The sequence below is a fragment of the Stegostoma tigrinum genome, chromosome 3 (genome assembly GCF_030684315.1).
Source record: "Stegostoma tigrinum isolate sSteTig4 chromosome 3, sSteTig4.hap1, whole genome shotgun sequence".
Taxonomy (NCBI): Eukaryota; Metazoa; Chordata; class Chondrichthyes; order Orectolobiformes; family Stegostomatidae; genus Stegostoma; species Stegostoma tigrinum.
The window spans coordinates 134,537,914-134,558,404 of NC_081356.1; the positions used below are offsets into that span (position 1 = coordinate 134,537,914).

The 20,491-nt window shown below is 45.0% G+C and overlaps 1 protein-coding gene across 3 annotated transcripts in view; it reads right to left on the bottom strand.

Moving 5' to 3' along the window:
- Nucleotides 1-20,491, bottom strand: part of LOC125450961 (FYN-binding protein 1) — a 177,244-nt gene that overhangs the window by 910 nt on the left and 155,843 nt on the right. For all 3 annotated transcript variants that reach the window (XM_059644958.1, XM_059644957.1, XM_048527468.2), the window contains 4 exons: nucleotides 17,307-17,421; nucleotides 14,271-14,433; nucleotides 4,343-4,376; nucleotides 1,941-1,984 (listed from right to left, as the gene is read on the bottom strand). In XM_059644958.1, the coding sequence (XP_059500941.1) occupies nucleotides 1,941-1,984; nucleotides 4,343-4,376; nucleotides 14,271-14,433; nucleotides 17,307-17,421 (356 nt within the window). The remainder of the gene's footprint in view (nucleotides 1-1,940; nucleotides 1,985-4,342; nucleotides 4,377-14,270; nucleotides 14,434-17,306; nucleotides 17,422-20,491) is intronic.

A 20,491-nucleotide genomic window follows, 5' to 3' on the forward strand; every position in this document is an offset into this window, starting at 1 on the left:
TTTCTAACATCCTGTTTTGGATGAGCCATGATTACCTGAAGCTGAACATTAGAAAAGCTGAATGCAGGTTCTTCCTCGTTCCCTAGTCATCAAATCCGGTTCCCTCCCCAGACTCTATTTCAGGTTGAAGCAAAGATGTGTACCACATTGTTGAGATAATAAGGTGTAGAGCTGGATGAACACAGCCGGCCAAGCAGCATCAGAGGAGCAGGAAGGCTGATGTTTCGGGCCTAGACCCTTCTTCAGAAATGGGGGAGGGGAAGGGGATTCTGAAATAAATAAGTAGAGAGGGGGAGGCGGATTGAAGATGGATAGAGGAGAAGATAGGTGGAGAGGAGACAGACAGATCAAAGAGGCGGTGTTGGACCCAGTAAAGGTGAGTGTAGGTGGAGTGGTAGGGAGGGGATAGGTCAGTCCAGGGAGGAGGGGCAGGTCAAGGGGGCGGGCTGAGGTTAGTAGGTAGGAGGTGGGGGTGCGGCTTGAGGTGGGAGGAGGGGATGGGTGAGAGGAAGAACAGGTTAGGGAGGCGGGGACGAGCTGGGCTGGTTTCGGGATGCAGTGGAGGAAGGGGAGATTTTGAAGCTGATGAAATCCACATTGATACCATTGGGCTGCAGGGTTCCCAAGCGGAATATGAGTTGCTGTTCCTGCAACCTATGGGTGGCATCATTGTGGCACTGCAGGAGGCCCATGATGGACATGTCGTCTAAAGAATGGGAGGGGGAGTTGAAATGTTTCGCGTCTGGGAGGTGCAGTTGTTTATTGCGAACCGAGCGGAGGTGTTCTGCAAAGAGGTCCCCAAGCCTTCGCTTGGTTTCCCCAATGTACAGGCAGCCACAATGGGTACAGCGGATGCAGTACACCAGATTGGCAGATGTGCAAGTGAACATCTGCTTGATGTGGAAAGTCTTCTTGGGGCAAGGGATAGGGGTGAGGGAGGAGGTGCGGGGGCAAGTGTAGCACTCCCTGCGGTTGCAGGGGAAAGTGCCGGGTGTGGTGGGGCTGGAAGGGAGTGTGGAGCGAACAAGGGAGTCACGGAGAGAGTGGTGTCTCCGGAAGGCAGACAAGGGTGGGGAGGGGAAAATGTCTTTGGTGGTGGGGTCGGATTGTAGATGGCGGAAGTGTCGGAGGATGATGCGTTGTGTCCGGAGGTTGGTGGAGTGGTACTTGAGGACGAGGGGTGTTCTGTTTTGGTTGTTATTGCGGGGACGTGGTGTGAGGGATGAGTTGCAGGAAAAACATTCAGCGAGGTAGCTTCAACCACTTCACTGGGCAGGGAATTCCACAGATTCACACCCCTTTGGGTGAAGAAGTTCCTCCTGACCTCAGTCCTACATCTGCTTCCCTTTATTTTGAGGCGATGCCCTCTAGTCCTAGTTTCACCTGCTAGCAGAAACAACCTCCCTGCCTCCACCTTAACTATTCCTTTCATAATCTTACATGTTTCTATAAGATCTCTCCTCAATCTTCTGAATTCCAATGAGTATAATCCCAGTCTACTCAGTCTCTCCTCAGAATCCAATCCTCTCAGTTCTGGAATCAACCAAGTGAATCTTCTCTGCACTCCCTCCAGTGCTAGTACATCCATTCTCAAGTAAGGAGACCAAAACTGCACACAGTACTCCAGGTGTGGCCGCCCCAGAACCCTATACAGCTGCAGCACAGCCTCCCTGTTTTTAAGCTCCATCCCTCTAGCAACGGCAGGCAAAATTCCATTTGCCTTTTTAATTACCTGCTGCACCTGCAATCCTACTTTTAGCGATTCATGCACAAGGACACCCAAGTCCCTCTGCACGGTAGAATGCTGCAATTTTTTACCATTTAAAGCATAGTCCATTTTTGGACTTGAAACTTGAAACCAATTACTGCATTTGGAAAGAAGTAGAAAAACACCCAGCCACAGGTCCTCTTCAATGGGAACCACCTTTGTGTTCACATACCTGTATCAATATCATCATAGATCTCACCATCCCCTTCTTTGGTTCTAAAAAGAAAAAGAAAAATATTTTAAACTGATGTTTGTATTAAAATGCTAAAATCTGTGATATGTAGCTGTTCTTTCTTTCCCTCAATCTTTTGAAGAAGTGTCATCGAACTCAAAATGTTAACTCTGCTTTCTCCGCACAGATGCTGCTAGACCACTGAGTTTTTCCAGCAATTTCTGTTTTTGTTTCTGAGCTTCCTGTCATGCAAATTCTGATAGCTTGGTCATTCCAGCTGTACAATTATTTGTAAAATCACCAATCAGTTTTTTTTCTTCGCTGTTTATATACATATCTGAAAATTGGAGAAAACAATTTTGGATTAGAGTTCTGAGTTTGGCCTGAATTGCGATGAATATTGCTCAAAGTTCATCTGGCTGAATTCCTGCCTGTGACTAACTTTTGCTGTCAAAAGTAGATGTGTGGTGGAATGATATGTCTTATGGTGACTGTGGTCTCTTGGAACTCTTTTTATTGCCTTTGAAGATCCTAAAAATATTTTGCAGAATTCTTTTCACTCTCAATTGGCCTAGGATTCTTTTTATCTGCCTTTCCCAGTTAATTATGTGACTTCTGGTGAGCAAACAGCTTTGAAGGTCATGATACTTAGTTGGAACATACCTTTATGGGACAGGCTCGACAGACCAGCTGGTTTCTCCTGTCCGTCAGTTTTATACATTCATATGATTCATTGACTACTTCGCTGTTGAGCAGCAGTAGCTGTTTAACTGGAGACTGGGTTATTTTTGGCTAACTTTTATTTCAAATAATGACAGTGGGTTTGAATGAAAAACTAAGTATGAAAGTATTGGTTTTGTATGCAATGGTTATGTGACTTTTCAACTACTTAGGGGTATGGTTGCATTATGGTTACATTACTGTATTAGTTGTACAGAAATCTGGATTAGTAATGCAACAACACTCAAGAAGCTTCAGACCATCCAGGACAAAGCAGCCCCCTTCACTGGCATCACATCCACAAACATCTATTCCCTCCACCACCGACACTCAGTAGCAGCAGTGTGTGCCATCTACAAGATGCACTGCAGAGATTCACCAAAGACCCTCAGACAGCACCTTCCAAACCCACGACCACTTCCATCTGGAAGGACAAGGGCAGCAGATACATGGGAACACCACCCCCTGCAAGTTACCCTCCGAGCCACTCACCATCCTCACTTGGAAATATATCCCCGTTCCTTCAGTGTCGCTGGGTCAAAATCCTGGAATTCCCTCCCCAAGGGCATTGTGGGTCAACCTACAGCACATGGGCTGCAATGGTTCAAGAAGGCAGCTCACCCCCACCTTCTCAAGGGCAAATAGTGCCGGGCAATAAATGCTGGACCAGCCAGTGACACCCGCATCCTACAAGTGAACAAAAAGAAAATACGAGATAACAAAGTGTGGAGCTGGATGAACACAACAGGCCAAGCAGCATCTCAGGAGCACAAAGGCTGATGTTTCAGGCCTAGACCCTTGTGCTCCTGAGATGCTGCTGGGCCTGCTGTGTTCATCCATATCCACACTTTGTTATCTTGGATTCTCCAGCATCTGCAGTTCCCACTATCTCTAAAAGAAAATACAGCTGGGATTAGTGAATTCCTGTTTATGCGATATGATTAAAATGGTCATGGAAACTACAGGGGACATCAGTACATGACTTCCTTTTATGTGATAGCCACGGAACAGGAGAGACAGTACCAGAGAAAGATAGCTAACAACAGCCACATTGTAACTCAACAAATAACAGAACAGCAAAAGAAAACAATGATTTAATTCCAGGAAGGCAGACTAAATGATTGAATGGCAGAAACTGTTAGCTGGATTAGGTAATGAATGTAAAATTAGTGATATAATTAGGAGACTCCAGAATAAATACATTCAACCCAACAATTGCCAAGAGGACGAACCAGTCCTTGATGTTAATACCAATCAATGACAGCTCAAATGCTGCAACTTCTGTAAAATAACAGCTTTGCCATTCACACATTGGCACTCAATGTTCAAATTCAACAGCAAGACCACAAGTTGCTTTTTTGTTTCCTTGTATTAAGCATATTTGCTAATTTGCTATTATGCCATTAATACTTATCCACATTGTACCTTCTTCCTTAAGCGTTGTGATTATTCTTGTTTTCATATTTGAGAGCTTCAGGAGAGCTGTCAAGGCCAGCTGCTATTTTAACTGTGGGGAATGAACCTTCAGTTTCCAATTGTTCAAAAACATTAAACAGGAAAATCCCATAGGAAAACACCTTTAATAAATTATCAAAGGCTAACAGAAAGTTTGAAGAGAGAGTCAACCACCAGTAGCCTTGAAGAAGGAATCACAGTATTCGCGTATTGCAACAAATACTCACCCTAATGCTAAGTTGATTTTTTGAACATATCCAACTGTTTTGTTTTGGGGGAGAAAAAAAAGAGTCCAGTTAGCATTCATATAAAACAAAGCAGATTCATAAATGCTGTTGCAGCACTGAGATAGAAACTGTTAGATGAAAATATCTTTTGAAATCAAAGCCAGACACAGCAGGGTGGATGTTAAGAGATAATGGGAACTGCAGATGCTGGAGATTCCAAGATAATAAAATGTGAGGCTGGATGAACACAGCAGGCCAAGCAGCATCTCAGGAGCACAAAAGCTGACATTTCGGGCCTAGACCCTTCATCAGAGAGGGGGATGGGGGGAGGGAACTGGAATAAATAGGGAGAGAGGGGGAGGCGGACCAAAGATGGAGAGTAAAGAAGATAGGTGGAGAGAGTGTAGGTGGGGAGGTAGGGAGGGGATAGGTCAGTCCAGGGGAGACGGACAGGTCAAGGAGGTGGGATGAGGTTAGTAGGTAGCTGGGGGTGCGGCTTGGGGTGGGAGGAAGGGATGGGTGAGAGGAAGAACCGGTTAGGGAGGCAGAGACAGGTTGGACTGGTTTTGGGATGCAGTGGGTGGGGGGGAAGAGCTGGGCTGGTTGTGTGGTGCAGTGGGGGGAGGGGATGAACTGGGCTGGTTTAGGGATGCAGTAGGGGAAGGGGAGATTTTGAAACTGGTGAAGTCCACATTGATACCATATGGCTGCAGGGTTCCCAGGCGGAATATGAGTTGCTGTTCCTGCAACCTTCGGGTGGCATCATTGTGGCAGTGCAGGAGGCCCATGATGGACATGTCATCAAGAGAATGGGAGGGGGAGTGGAAATGGTTTGCGACTGGGAGGTGCAGTTGTTTGTTGCGAATTGAGCGGAGGTGTTCTGCAAAGCGGTCCCCAAGCCTCCGCTTGGTTTCCCCAATGCGGAGGCTTGGGGACCGCTTTGCAGAACACCTCCGCTCAGTTCGCAACAAACAACTGCACCTCCCAGTCGCAAACCATTTCCACTCTCCCTCCCATTCTCTTGATGACATGTCCATCATGGGCCTCCTGCACTGCCACAATGATGCCACCCGAAGGTTGCAGGAACAGCAACTCATATTCCGCCTGGGAACCCTGCAGCCATATGGTATCAATGTGGACTTCACCAGTTTCAAAATCTCCCCTTCCCCTACTGCATCCCTAAACCAGCCCAGTTCATCCCCTCCCCCCACTGCACCACACAACCAGCCCAGCTCTTCCCCCCCACCCACTGCATCCCAAAACCAGTCCAACCTGTCTCTGCCTCCCTAACCGGTTCTTCCTCTCACCCATCCCTTCCTCCCACCCCAAGCCGCACCCCCATCTACCTACTAACCTCATCCCACCTCCTTGACCTGTCCGTCTCCCCTGGACTGACCTATCCCCTCCCTACCTCCCCACCTACACTCTCTCCACCTATCTTCTTTACTCTCCATCTTTGGTCCGCCTCCCCCTCTCTCCCTATTTATTCCAGAACCCTCTCCCCATCCCCCTCTCTGATGAAGGGTCTAGGCCCGAAACGTCAGCTTTTGTGCTCCTGAGATGCTGCTTGGCCTGCTGTGTTCATCCAGCCTCACATTTTATTATCTTAGGGTGGATGTTAATGTTACTTGCCTGGGGGAATGAATATTTACTATCACTGGGGAGCAACTTAACCTGCTCACCAACAACTGGTGGGAAGGATGTCCACAGGACACAGGTGGGGTCCTGTCAGAATGCTGTTTGAGTTCTGGAGCTATGCTGACATTTTTCAGCTCTTGAGTTGTGACCTGAGCGCAAAAGAGATTGTGGCTTTTCAGTCAGAGCAAACCCAATGGGGGGATAAAAAGAGCCAGGGGGCCAAAATAAGGTGGCTTTTAATTTTTTTTTGCCACTCCTCATTGAGTTGGGAGGATTTACTCGGAAGTCTCCCTCTCTGCCTTAAAAGAGCAGATGAGCTGCATCCATCCCTAATGCAGCAGTCCACCTTACAATTCACATCACACCCCAGTCGAATGTAGAATGGAATGTCTGGCCTTGTGAGGCAAGGGAGGGGAAAAGTGGACAAAAGATCTGCTCTAACATTCTTAGATTGGTTGAATTGGTTTTAGATTTAAGGGTTAAGGAAAATAGTTAAAAATAGATTTCCTTGTGTCACCAGTGTTCAATCTTCCTTTTCTTTTGATCTTTTAGGTGAAGGATAGTAATATTAGTAAAAGGATATTGACAAAGTAGACATAGACAGGATGTTTCCTCATGTGGAGCAATCTAGAATGAGAGGGCATAGTTTTAATGTAAGGGATAGTAGATTTAAACCAGAGATCAGGAGAAATTACTTCTTCCAGAGGGTCATGGCATTAACTATCCCAGAGTGTATTGGTTGCTGGGAGATTGAATAAATTGAAGGACTTAGCAGACAATTTTTAAGTAGTAACGTTTTGAAAGGCAATGTACAGTGGGCAGCAAAGTGGAGTTGAAACTAAAATGAGAGTAACCATGGAGATAGTAGGAACTGCAGATGCTGGAGAATCTGGGATAACAAGGTGTACAGCTGGATGAACACAGCAGGCCAAGCAGCATCGGAGGAGCAGGAAGGCTGACGTTTTGGGTCTAGACCCTTCTTCATAAAATTTCTGAAGAAGGATCTCGACCCAAAACGTCAGCCTTCCTGCTCCTCCGATGCTGCTTGGCCTGCTGTGTTCATCCAGCTCTACACCTTGTTATGAGATTAACTATGATCATTTTAAACGGTGGAACAGATTTGAGGGGCTGAATTGCTTTCTCCAGCTCTTAATTCTTATGTTCAGTGAAGGATATTAATATGAATCATCTATAAAACATGTTAAATTCATTAATAACATTATTTACATTCTAACTTTTAAAAATGGCTTATTGGTGACGAAGCCTTGCCCTTTATTGAAGCTTCCTCAGTTGATTATACTTAAGTATTGCTGATAAACACCAGATTTTGTTGAAGAGTTTCATTTCGAGTACAATATGCCTTTTTTCACCAATACTCAAGCTCTGTGCTATCACAGGACTGTATAATGATGCTTCCCATTATTTGCCCTACCCAGAGAGAACAGTCATATTGTGGACCGCATCACTGCTTTCAGTTGGAAAATATTAATCTTTGACTCACTCCTCTTCCCCTGTTTCCTTTGAATTCACTGTCCTCCCATATTCTTTAAACTCTCCCTCAATATTACCTTTCTAGTACCTACTCAAAGCCATCGACATGGCCTTGCTCCTCTTATAGTCTCTGGCCATTTGCTCCTTATATCACAGAATTGTTACACTGCAGAACAATACCATTCACTTCACTGTGTCTGTACTGGGTCTCCAAATAACCATTATGATTTCCTACCATTCTCTTACCTTTTCACTGAAACATTGGGCTGATTCTTAACAGAAGTCAGTAAAGCGGCAGAGATAATGGGAACTGCAGATGCTGGAGAATCCGAGATAACAAAGTGTGGAGCTGGATGAACACAGCAGGCCATGCAGCATCTCAGGAGCAGGAAAGCTGATGTTTCAGGCCTAGACCCTTCATCAGAAAAGGGGGATGGGGAGAGGGTTCTGAAATAAATAGGGAGAGAGGGGGAGGCGGACTGAAGATAGATAGAGGAGAAGATAGGTGCAGAGGAGAGTATGAGTGGGGAGGGAGGAAGGAGATAGGTCAGTCTGGGGAGGACGGACAGGTCAAGGGGGCAGGATGAGGTTAGTAGGTAGGAGATGGAGGTGCGGCTTGAGGTGGGAGGAGGGGACAGGTGAGAGGGAGAACTGGCTAGGCAGGCGGGGACAAGCTGGGCTGGTTTTGGGATGCAGTGGTGGGAGGGGAGATTTTGAAGCTTGTGAAACCCACATTGATACCATTGGGCTGCAGGGTTCCCAAGCAGAATATGAGTTGCAGTTGTCCGTGAAAAACTCCCCACCTATGTCCGTGACACCACCCATGCCCTCCACCTCCTCCAGAACTTCCAATTCCCCGTCCCCAACAGCAAATTTTCACCATGGATGTCCAGTCCCTATACACCTGTATTCCTCATGCAGATGGCCTAAAGGCCCTCCGCTTCTTCCTGTCCCACAGTCCCGACCAGTCCCCCTCCACCGACACCCTCATCCACCTAGCCGAACTCATCCTCACCCTCAACAACTTCTCTTTCGATTCCTCCCACTCCCTACAGACAAAGGGGGTAGCCATGGGTACCCACATAGGCCCAAGCTATGCCTGTCTCTTTGTAGGTTACGTGGAACAGTCCCTCTTCCGCACCTACACTGGCCCCAAACCCCACCTCTTCCTCAGTAACATTGATGACTGTATCGGCGCCACCTCATGCTCCCAAGAGGAGCTCGAACAGTTCATCTACTTCACCAACACCTTCCACCCCAACCTCAAGTTCACCTGGCCCATCTCCAACACATCCCTCACCTTCCTAGACCTCTCTGTCTCCATCTCAGGCAACTACCTACAAACCAATATCCATTTCAAGCCAACCGACACCCACAGCTACCTGGAATACATCTCCTCCCACCCACCTTCCTGCAAAAATTCCTTCCCCTATTCCTAATTCCTTCGTCTCCGCCTCATCTGCTCCCAGGATGAGGCATTTCACTCCCGCTCATGCCAGATGTCCTTGTTCTTCAAGGATTGCAACTTCCCCCCCGCAGTGGTCAAGAACACCCTCAACTGTGTCTCCCGCATTTCCCACAACACATCCCTCTGCCCTCGTAATAACCACCCAAAGAGAATCCCCCTAGTCCTCACATACCACCCCACCAACCTCCGGATACAACGCATCATCCTCCGACATTTCCGCCATCTACAATCCAACCCCACCACCAAAGACATTTTTCCATCCCCACCCTTATCTGCCTTCCGGAGAGACCACTCTCTCCGCGACTCCCTTATCCGCTCCACACTCCCCTCCAACCCCACCACACCCGGCACCTTGCCCTGCAACCGCAGGAAGTGCTACACTTGCCCCCACACCATATCCCTCACCCCCATCCCAGGCCCCAAGATGACTTTCCATATTAAGCAGATGTTCACCTGCACATCTGCCAATGTGGTATATTGTATCCATTGTACCCGGTGTGGCTTCCTCTACATTGGGGAAACCAAGCGGAGGCTTGGGGACCGCTTTGCAGAACACCTCTGCTCTGTTTGCAATAAACAACTGCACCTCCCAGTCGTGAACCATTTCAACTCCCCCTCCCATTCCTCGGATGACATGTCCATCCTGGGCCTCCTGCAGTGCCACAATGATGCCACCCAAAGGTTGCAGGAACAGCAACTCATATTCCGCTTGGGAACCCTGCAGCCCAATGGTATCAGTGTGGATTTCACCAGCTTCAAAATCTCCCCGTCAGCTTTTGTGCTCCTGAGATGCTGCTTGGCCTGCTGTGTTCATCCAGCTTCACACTTTATTATCTCAGTGAAGTGGCATTTTTGTAGAATTTCATGGAGGATTTCACTCTGCAAGGCCTGTGTGTTTTCTTATTGTCCCAAACACACCATGCAGCCTGCCTCTATAGTGCCTTACTCATATTCTTCCACCTGAAAACTATCTGTTAACTATTAATTTCTGTTTCCAATTACTTAGCCAATTTGGTATTCATGTTGCTATTATCAGTTTATTCCCTGGACTCGAACTCAGCGCATAAATCAGTGTGGCACTGTATAAAACACCCTTTGGAAGTCCAGGTACACCTCACCAACAACATTACCATCAACTCTCTCTACTGTCTCTTCAAAAAACTCCAGCAACTTAATTAAACATGATTTTCTCTTCAGAGATCTATGCTTGACTCTCTTAGTTTAACCCATGTTTGTCCATAAAATTATTTATTCTATCCCAAATGATTCTTCCTTGAAGTTTCCTCACCACCATAGTTAAACTGACTGGCCTGAAATCACTGGGCCTATCGTTTTATCCATTTTTGAACAAATGTACGGTATTGTAATTCTCCAGCACTCCTGTTTCAGCCTGAGGCTAAGGAAGATTGCCTCCTCAGTCTCACTTCTTTCAAACTCATTGGATGCATCTCATCCACGGACCCACTCTAACCTTATCTCTGTAAATGCTAAACCTACAGCCCTTTCAATGATGGCTTCTTGCAGAAGACAGAAAGGAGACAGAGGGCTTGGTGTCATGGTGCAATGACAACAACGTCTCTCTCAATGTTGGCAAAACAAAAGAACTGATCATTGACTTCAGAAAGAAAGGAGGAGAATACACCCAAGTTTTTGACTTCTGCTAATGCTTCAGCAAGGGAAGGAAATTATATATAAATGTGCTTTAGGTTTAGTTTGGGAACATAGTTTTCTCAGCCTGTGTTCCATGTTTACAGATTTCTTCCTGCTCTAGATCGTTGGTAGTCTGCTTTCTTTAGCTACACGTTGAGCATAGTTCCTCTCATTTTATTTAAGAAAAAAGTTCCGCCTCTGCAAATTCTCACTGATCTGAACTCTGACCTGGTTTCTCTGGCAGTTTTGGAATCATAGAATTAAACAGGCAGCATGGTGCCTCAATGGTTAGCACTGCTGCCTCACAGCACCGAGCACAAGGGCTCGATTCCACCCTTGGGCAGCTGTCTTTGTGGAGTTTGTACATTCTCCTCTTGTCTGTGTGGGTTCCCTCCAGATGCTTTGGTTTCCTCTCTCAGTCCAAAGATCTGCAGGTTTGATGGATTGGTCATGCTAAATTGCCTATATTGTCCAGGGGTATGGAGGTTGGTGGATTACCCTTAGGAAATGTAAGGTTACAGGGATTGGGTGGATCTAGTTGGGATGCTCTTTGCAGAGGTGGTGTGGACTCAGTGGGCTGGATGGCCTGCTTCCTGCCTTGAAAGCCTTGATCCAGTTCCTAGATTTTAGTGGCCAGTACTGAAAACAATAATTTAGCTGATCAGTCGTCATTAATAGCTTAAGAATACCTGCTGATTTATGACTGGAATTTATCTGTAATACATCTATGGGGCTTTTTTTTTGCTGCACTAACGGAGCAAGTTAATTGCAGACTATTGTTGATCATAGAAGGGCTCTGTCCTTGGGCCTCTACTGTTTGTAATTTTTATTAATGACTTGGACGAGGGAATTAAAGGATGGGTCAGCAAGTTTGCAGACGACACGAAGGTTGGAGGTGTCGTTGACAGTATAGAGGGCTTTTATAGGCTGCAGCGGGACATTGACAGGATGCAGAGATGGGCTGAGAGGTGGCAGATGGAGTTCAACCTGGACAAATGCGAGGTGATGCATTTTGGAAGGTCGAATTTGAAAGCTGAGTACAGGATTAAGGATAGGATTCTTGGCAGTGTGGAGGAACAGAGGGATCTTGGTGTGCAGATACATAGATCCCTTAAAATGGCCACCCAAGTGGACAGGGTTGTTAAGAAAGCATATGGTGTTTTGGCTTTCATTAACAGGGGGATTGAGTTTAAGAGTCGTGAGATCTTGTTGCAGCTCTATAAAACTTTGGTTAGACCGCACTTGGAATACTGCGTCCAGTTCTGGGTGCCCTATTATAGGAAAGATGTGGATGCTTTGGAGAGGGTTCAGAGGAGGTTTACCAGGATGCTGCCTGGACTGGAGGGCTTATCTTATGAGGAGAGGTTGACTGAGCTCGGTCTCTTTTCATTGGAGAAAAGGAGGAGGAGAGGGGACCTAATTGAGGTATACAAGATAATGAGAGGCATAGATAGAGTTGATAGCCAGAGACTATTTCCCAGGGCGGAAATGGCTAGCACGAGGGGTCATAGTTTTAAGCTGGTTGGAGGAAAGTATAGAGGGGATGTCAGAGGCGGGTTCTTTACACAGAGAGTTGTGAGAGCATGGAATGCGTTGCCAGCAGCAGTTGTGGAAGCAAGGTCATTCGGGTCATTTAAGAGACTGCTGGACATGTATATGGTCACAGAAATTTGAGGGTGCATACATGAGGATCAATGGTCGGCACAACATTGTGGGCTGAAGGGCCTGTTCTGTGCTGTACTGTTCTATGTTCTATGTTCTATGTTCTACATCAACAGAGCTGAGGTTGAGCGAGTGGACGGCGTCAAGTTCCTGGGAGTGACAATAACTGAAAACCTGTCCTGGACTTTCCACATGAACATGATGATTAAGAGAGCACAGCAACGCCTCTCCTTCCTCAGGTAGCTCAGGAAATTTGCCAAGTCCATAAGGACCCTCACCACCTTCTACAGATGCCCCGTTGAAAACATACTGTCTGGGTGTATAACGGCCTGGTACGGCAACCGCTCTGCCCAGGAGCGTGAGAAACTACAGAAGGTGGTGTGTACATCCCAGACCATCATAGGAGCCAACCTTCCATCCATGGACTCCATTTACACGGCTCACTGCCACAGAAAGGCGGCCAACATCATCAAAGACCCCTCCTACCCTGGCAATGCTCTCCTCTAACCTCTTCGGTCAGGCAGAAGATACAGAATCCTGAACACATACACTAGCAGGTTCAGGAACAGCTTTTCCCCACTGTTATGGACTCTTTAACTTCAAATAATGTTGATCTTGTTAATGTTGATCATGCATTGTGCACCTCCTGTGTAGTGTACGGCTCACTCTAGGAATCCTATGATCTGTATGTCCTTGTTTAATATAATCTGGCTGTGCTGCTTGCAAACAAAGCTTTTCATTGTATATAGGTATATGTGACTACAATAAATCAAATCAAATCAAAAATTGCTAATCTCAATTTTCTCTGCCCTTTATTGGCTTTTACCTGCTTAAGCTCTAAACTCTGGAATTTTTTTCTTTAACTGCTCTGTCTTTCTCGCCTTCTTTTATATGAGTTCAGTGTTCCTCCATGCCTTAAGCCTGTCCTTTAATACAGATTGTGCAAACTATTCTGAGCCATCTTTTAACACCACCACCTCACATGGCTTTATTCTTCTCATAGTCTTAATCACCCGTCAAACCACCTCCCCACATCTACCTATTGCTCCATTGTTTAAAATGGTCCCTGAGATCTACTAGAAGTCACCTGCTTCAATGCTTCTTATTTTTGGCTTACTGTCCAATCTTGTTTGATAAAGCTCCCTGTGAGGTAGATGCACGTTATGTCAGGTGAAGGTCCTTGAATAAAACTGTCACTAATTAAAGTCTACTAGACTTGTACATGAGGAATGAACACATGACTGAGGTATCACAATGAACAATATCGGAGCATAAATTGTAGCCATGGTATCATGGAATGGTTCCTGCCCAGAAGGAGCCCATTCAGCCACTCGCGTGCCTTTTCTCCATTTCCTTGCAATTTCTTTTTCAAATTAAATCCTGTGCAACTTTGGAAAGCCTCAACTTATTCAGTTCCATCACACCTCATTGTTCGCTGTGTGAAAAAGTTTCTTTCATGGTCTCATGCTTTATTTTTACCCAGTTGCGTTGTATCGGTGCCCTCTGGCTTTTGATCCTATATTGATTTAACACCATTTCCTTGCTTTTATATTTGATGATCCTACAGATAAAAGCTAGGATGTCATTTGCTTTATTAACTGCTCTTCCAACCTGCCTAGCTACCTTTGGAGTTTTACATACATATACAGCCTGGTCCCTCTGCTCTTGCATACATTGTTTTTATACTATCTCTTCATATTCTTTCAACCAAAATGAATCATATCACACTTCTCTGCATTAAATTTCAACTCTCACTTGCCCGCCCTCCCCAGCAACCTGATTTTTTTTGAAGATTTACTCTATCTTCCTCATAGTTCACAGTTCCGAACAATTTTATAACTGTGCTCTTTATACCAAATCCCAGGTCATTACTATAGATCAGAAACAGGAGCTGTTCTAACACCAATCACTGGGGAATTCCACTATAACTTCCTCCAGTGGAGTTAGGGGGGGAAATTGGCACATATCCATTATTCCTCAAGTTCTCAATAAAAGTCCATTTCTTTAATAGGAACTTACATTTCCCTTCTTCATTCCGACAAAGCACTTTTGTGTCATCGGTGTGCTGTATAATGTCTAACACTTCGCCTGCTTTCACTGGCAGCTCACGGTTGGTCCACTTCTTTACAGTTAAGTTCTGGACAACCTCAACAGTTCCAAGAACTCGTATTTCTCCATCGTACTGAAGTGGAAAGAAACAAAACAGAATGCAGTCAAAATACGTTAAAAGCTAAAATAAAAAATCACAAGTGAATAAAAAAACTCATTTCAATGACATTGACTATGTGCTTATGACACCAGTGAACCAGTTACATGGTTGTTGATGAGGCATAAAAACCATCTTTCCCCCCTGCCTTCCTCATGCCCTTGGCTTCCTGAGGAACCAATAATCTAGCATTCAATGGGAGGATGAATAAAGTGTTGCAAAGACACTCAGACCATGAAGCATAGCAGCATTGAAATTAATAGAACATAGGACAGTTACAGTACAGCACAGTACAGGCCATTTGGCCCACAGTATTGTGCTGATCTATTATCCTAATCTAAGATCAAAGTAAACTGCATACCCTTCATTTTACTGTCATCCATATGCCTATCCAAGAGTCGTATCAATGTCCCTAATGTATCTGACTCCACTCCCACCATAGGCAACGCATTCCACACACCCACCACTCTCTGTGTAAAGAACCTGCCTCTGACATCTCCCCTATACCTTCCTCCAATTACCTTAAAATTATGCCCCCTTGTGATAGCCATTTCCATCATGGGAAAAAATCTCTGGCTATCCACTCTATCTATGCCTTTTATCATCTTGTACACCTCTATCATGTAACCTCTCAACCTTCTTTGCTCCAATGAGAAAAGCCCTAGCTCCCTCAGCCTTTCCTCATAAGACCTGCCCTCCAGTCCAGGCAGCATCCTGGTAAATCTACACCCTCTCTAAAGCTTCATCATCCTTCCTGTAATGAGGTGACCAGAACTGAACACAATATCCCAAGTGTGGTCTAACCAGAGTTTTACAGAGCTGCAGCATAACCTCACAGCTCTTAAACTCAATTCCTCTGCCAATGAAAGCCAACACACCACATGCCTTCTTAACAACCCTATCAACTTGGGTCGCAACTTTGAGGGGTCTATGGACATGGGCCCCAAGATCCCTCTGTTCCTCGACACAGCCGAGAATCCTGCCATTAGCCCTACATTCTGCATTTAAATTTGACCTTCCAAAATGAATCACTTCATACTTTTCTGGGTTAAATTCCATCTGCCACTTCTTTGCCCAGCTCTGCATCCTGTCAGTGTCCTGTTGCAACGTACAACAGCACTCCACACTGTCCACAACTCCACCAACCTTCGTGTCATCGGCAATGCTACTAACCCACCCTTCCACTTCCTCATCCAAGCCATTTATAAAGATCACAAAGAGCAGAGGTCCCAGAACTGATCCCTGTGGAACACCACTGGTCACCGAGCTCCAGGGTGAATACTTTCCATCTACTACCACCCTCTGTCTTCTATTGCACAGCCAATTCTGTATCCAGACAGCCAAATTTCCCTGAATCCCATGCCTCCTTACTTTCTGAATGAGCCTACCATGTTTGCTACTAGTCATTCAAAGTGGTGACAACCTGTCAATGAAGAAGCATAGACGATGTTATCCAGCAGGGTAATGAGACGTCTGCAAGCTAATGAGCCAGCTCGGTGCGTAAACCAACCACAGTATCAATGAAGCTGCTTAGAGTCCAATTTTAGTGAGGTAAAGTGGCGATGGAGAAGGAAAGGAATGGAAGCAAATCCAGCTCTCAGGATCCCACTGCCTTATGGCACACCGACCCCCTGTGCCCAAAGATCTGCAGATCGCGAATCAGCTGGTACAGTTACATGAAGATTCACAGCAGCACTTGCAACCCTGAGAAGGTGTGAACCCTTAATTGACGATGTTGGTGGGAAGACTTCACCCATCTGCTGGTTATCCTCTCACAGGAGTGCTAGAGTTTATAACCTAGACTTATATATCACTGACAAACAGAGGAATGCTGAGTGTGCAAGTGATTATCCTTTGAAAGACAAAAAACAGTGAACTGAGGATGTATTAAAAGCTGTCAAATAAGTACTTAAAATTGGCCAAAGTGGCTTAAGAGCTCAAAAAAAGCACTCAGTTCTGAAGGAAAATCATACTTGACTTGAAATGTTAACTCTGTTTCTCTGTCCAACAGATGTTGTCAGACCTACTGAGTTTCTCCAGTATTCTCTGAGTATTGTAAATAGAGAGGTGTAGATGCACTACAGTGTGGAAACATGCAAATTGGCCCAACAAGTCCATACCAACCCTATTTCCCTCAGCTGACACACTTAGCCTATACATCCCTAATTTAGCATGGCCAATCCACCTAACCTGCACATCTTTAGATTGTGGGAGAAAACTGGAGCACCCGGAGGAAACTCACACAGACACGGGGAGAATGTGCAAACTCCACACAGACAGTCACCTGAGGGTGGAATCGAATCCAGCTCCCTGGCACTGAGAGGCAGCAGTGCTAACCACTGAGGCATCATGCCACCCAAATCCCGATCTTTCCTCCATTGTGGGATGGTATAGGAACGAGAGCCAGTGCAGCACCTTGGGGAAAGAATCATTCTTCGGGGAATTTCATTCAGACACCCTCCCTGGGAAACAGGCTCCCTGGCAGATGGGCTTTCGAAGCTAAAGCACCAATCTGAGTAGAAGAAGCTACAGCAGAAATTACGTAACCGAGAGGGCATCACCGTGGAGATACTCACTTGCCAAATTTTTAATCAAATGTTTGACTAAAAAACAGCTGCCACTATTGTTGCAGGATTGACGATGGGAGAATTCCTTTACAGGGCACACACTTCACCTGCATCCACACCCAAACAGGCAATGAGGACTGAGAGGAGGGTGTGGCAGCAGATCAGGAAGGTATCAGACCCAATGGGTAATATTCAATAAACCTCAGCCCCCATTATTGTCCAACAGATAGGCAGTTCTCAAATTTAAAATGTTTGAAGTAATTCCATAAGTCTATAACTCACTTTAAATTTTTTCCTGAAGTCTTTTTCCTCTTTCTCCATCCTTTTGTTTCTTTTGGGATCCCTTTCATCCTTTTTGGCTTTTGCAATTGCTGGTAGTTTTGAGGACTTTGGCAAACTAAGCAAAAGGAGAAGATAAGTTTGGAGATTTTGATCATTTACCCAACGCTGTGAGTTCAGCTTCCTTTGTTGCGACATCCCAACATTCCACTTTCCTTGCATTAGTTTTTATGAGCAGTTCACTGATACGATCATGCATCTTACTTGATTTGGAAGAGTAGATTAACCAGTAATGCTTTAAGTTGCAGAGTCCTTCTGAATTTATTATACCTTTGGCCTTTCAAGGCACTGTGACAAGTAGTAAAGGGTGCTCCCAGGTAAAATCTTAATTCAAGTGTAATGCACCCCATTGTTTGATGGACAACAAAGTAGACCACGTTGCAAATAGCTGTAAATTGACTCGCTGATAACTTGCAGTTTATTGATGCCTGGATCCAAGACATTTCTTGGCACGGCTTTATGTGATTAGCAGGGACCAACAGCGTAAACAAAAGATTGGTTCCCTCACTTTTTTCCCTCAACTCATGGAACAACAGGTGGTGATTATACTGAATTTTACATGTTTTGTAGCACTATCACTAGGCATTTGGGAAATGGTGCAACCATTGTTCAAAGCAGAAAAGCTCCACTTCCAACTCCCAATGATTGGCGCATTGTTCTAAACTCTGACCAGAAGGCTCGGTTTCAACAATGAGAACTGGGAAGTAGTTACACCCACTGGGAGACTTACAGAATAGGATTAGGCATGTTTTTTTGAACTCATAAATGATAAGTTTAACAACTACACAAATTAATCTACCTAAAGCAGTTATCCAGTTAAGACCATAGTGATTCAAGTGATTAGTTAGTTGTTGCGTCCAGTTACGGTGGAAACCTATAACACATTTACCTCCTCTCATTGTTATGTTTTTTCTCTCTATCCTTTTTGAGCTGGCAGACAAACAAAAGGGGCCATTGTTGATCCACCCAAGAAATATGAGCTAACTTGTTGGAAAAGCAATTCAGTTAGTCCCACTCTCCTGCTGTTTTCCTATATTTCCAAAATAACAGAAGTTGCTGGAAAAGTTCAGCAGGTCTGACAGCACCTGTGGAAGATATCAGATTTAACATGTTGGATCCGGTAAACCTTACAGACCCGAAACGTTAACTCTGATTTCTCTTCACAGATGCTGCTAGGTCTGCTGAACTTTACCAGCAATTTCTGTTTTAGTTTCTGATTTACAGCGTCCACAGTTCTTTCGATTTTTTATTTTTACATTTACAAATGTTTATCAATGAATTTAACCAATTCCCTTTTGAATCTGCTTTGTCCACCATATCAGAAAGTCCATTGCAACTTCCAAATATTATGTTATATTATGCTTTACCTTTGTCATCTCCAGGTACTTTTTCCATTCACCTTTAGCCTGTGCTTTCTGGTTGTCAACTCTCCTTCAACTATTGGAATTCTACCTAAACCATTCATAAATTTAAACAACTTAGCCCTAACTTTCCCTGATGACCCATACAATGTAAACCTAGAAACACCAGATCAATTCATGGAAAGAAAGAAAGAACAATGGATGCTGTAAATCAGAAACAAAAACAGAGATTGCTGGAAAACCTCAGCAGGTCTGGCAGCATCTGTGGACACAAAACAGAATTAATGTTTTGGGCACAGTGATCCTTCCTTGGAACTGCAATTTGTACCTTCAGACCTATCACGTCTAGGTGTGAAGGGGGTGGACAATTAAACACATTCCTGGAAGCAGCGCTTCCACAATACTCCCTTCCTCAATGATGCTGGGGCAGGAACCTTAGTGTGAAAGTCCCTGCTGAAACTTTGCAACCAACTTCAGGCAGAAGTGCCAGTTGGATAGTGAGAATATTCCAGCAATAACACTGAGAACCTGCTGCTTCCGATACAGATATAACACCGGCATCTACCTGACAATGAACAAAGAACAACACAGCACAGGGAAAGGCCCTTTGGCCCTCCAAGTCTGCGCTGGCACATTTTGCCTTCAAGGCTTTTGAGAGGATGTGTAGCTCACATTGTTGTTGAGGCAGTTGGCCTCCCCCACACAAAACCATGCTGCCCATCGTTAATAAGTCCACTTCTTCTAAATGCATATTGACCTTCCCAGAGAAGCTTTTCCAATAATTTCCCGACCACTGACATGAGGTTCACAGGCCTGTAATTTCCTGGATTATCCCTGCTACCCTTCTTAAACAATGGTACAGCATTGGCTATTCTCCAGTCCTCTGGGACCGCTCCTGTGGCCAAAGAGGATGCAAAGATATCAAATAATGTGAAAAATTGCCCAGATATGTCCACAATGCAGGACAAAGCCAACTTGATGAATAATTGCCACATTAGTCGACTCTTAATCATCAGTAAAGTGATAGAAGGTGTTGTCAAATTCAGATTTAATAGTAGCATTTAAGATCATGAGGAGTTGGGAAAGATTAGTTAGAGAGAAATTGTCCTGACTTGTGAAAGTATCAGTAATGACAGCACACAGATTTAAATTAATTGGTTAAAGTTGATAATGGATAGATTTTTCTCATGTAGTGAGCAGTTGAGATGGCAGTACATCAGCTAGCATTGCTGTTTAACAGTGCCAGGGACCAGGGTTTGATACCAGCCTTGGGCAACTGTGGAGTTGGCACATTCTCCCCATGTCTGTGTGGGTTTCCACTGGGCGCTTGGGTTTCCCCGCACAGTCCAAAGGTGGGCAGGTCAGGTGGATTGGCCATGGGAAATGCAGGGTTACAGGGTAGGATGCTCTTTGGAGGGTCGCTGTGGACTCGATGGGCCAAACGTCCTGCTTCCACACTGCAGGAATTCTATGAGATCCAGGATACATTACCTGAGAGTGTGGCAGTGTCATATTCAATTGGAGCATTCAAAAGGGAATTACACTGTTATCTGAAAAAGGTGAACATGCTGGGCATGGGAAGGACTGGACGAAGGACAGTAAATGAATTCAGTGAAGGTGGTGCATTCTGTGATACAATGATTGTATTAATTTCATTTCTCCAGCAAATGACAGCTTCCAGTATCTGAATCTGTGTGAACCACAATGAGAGTTTGATTGATAAGCCTAGATTGGTTGTTAACATAATTCTTGGCACATGTGGGATTG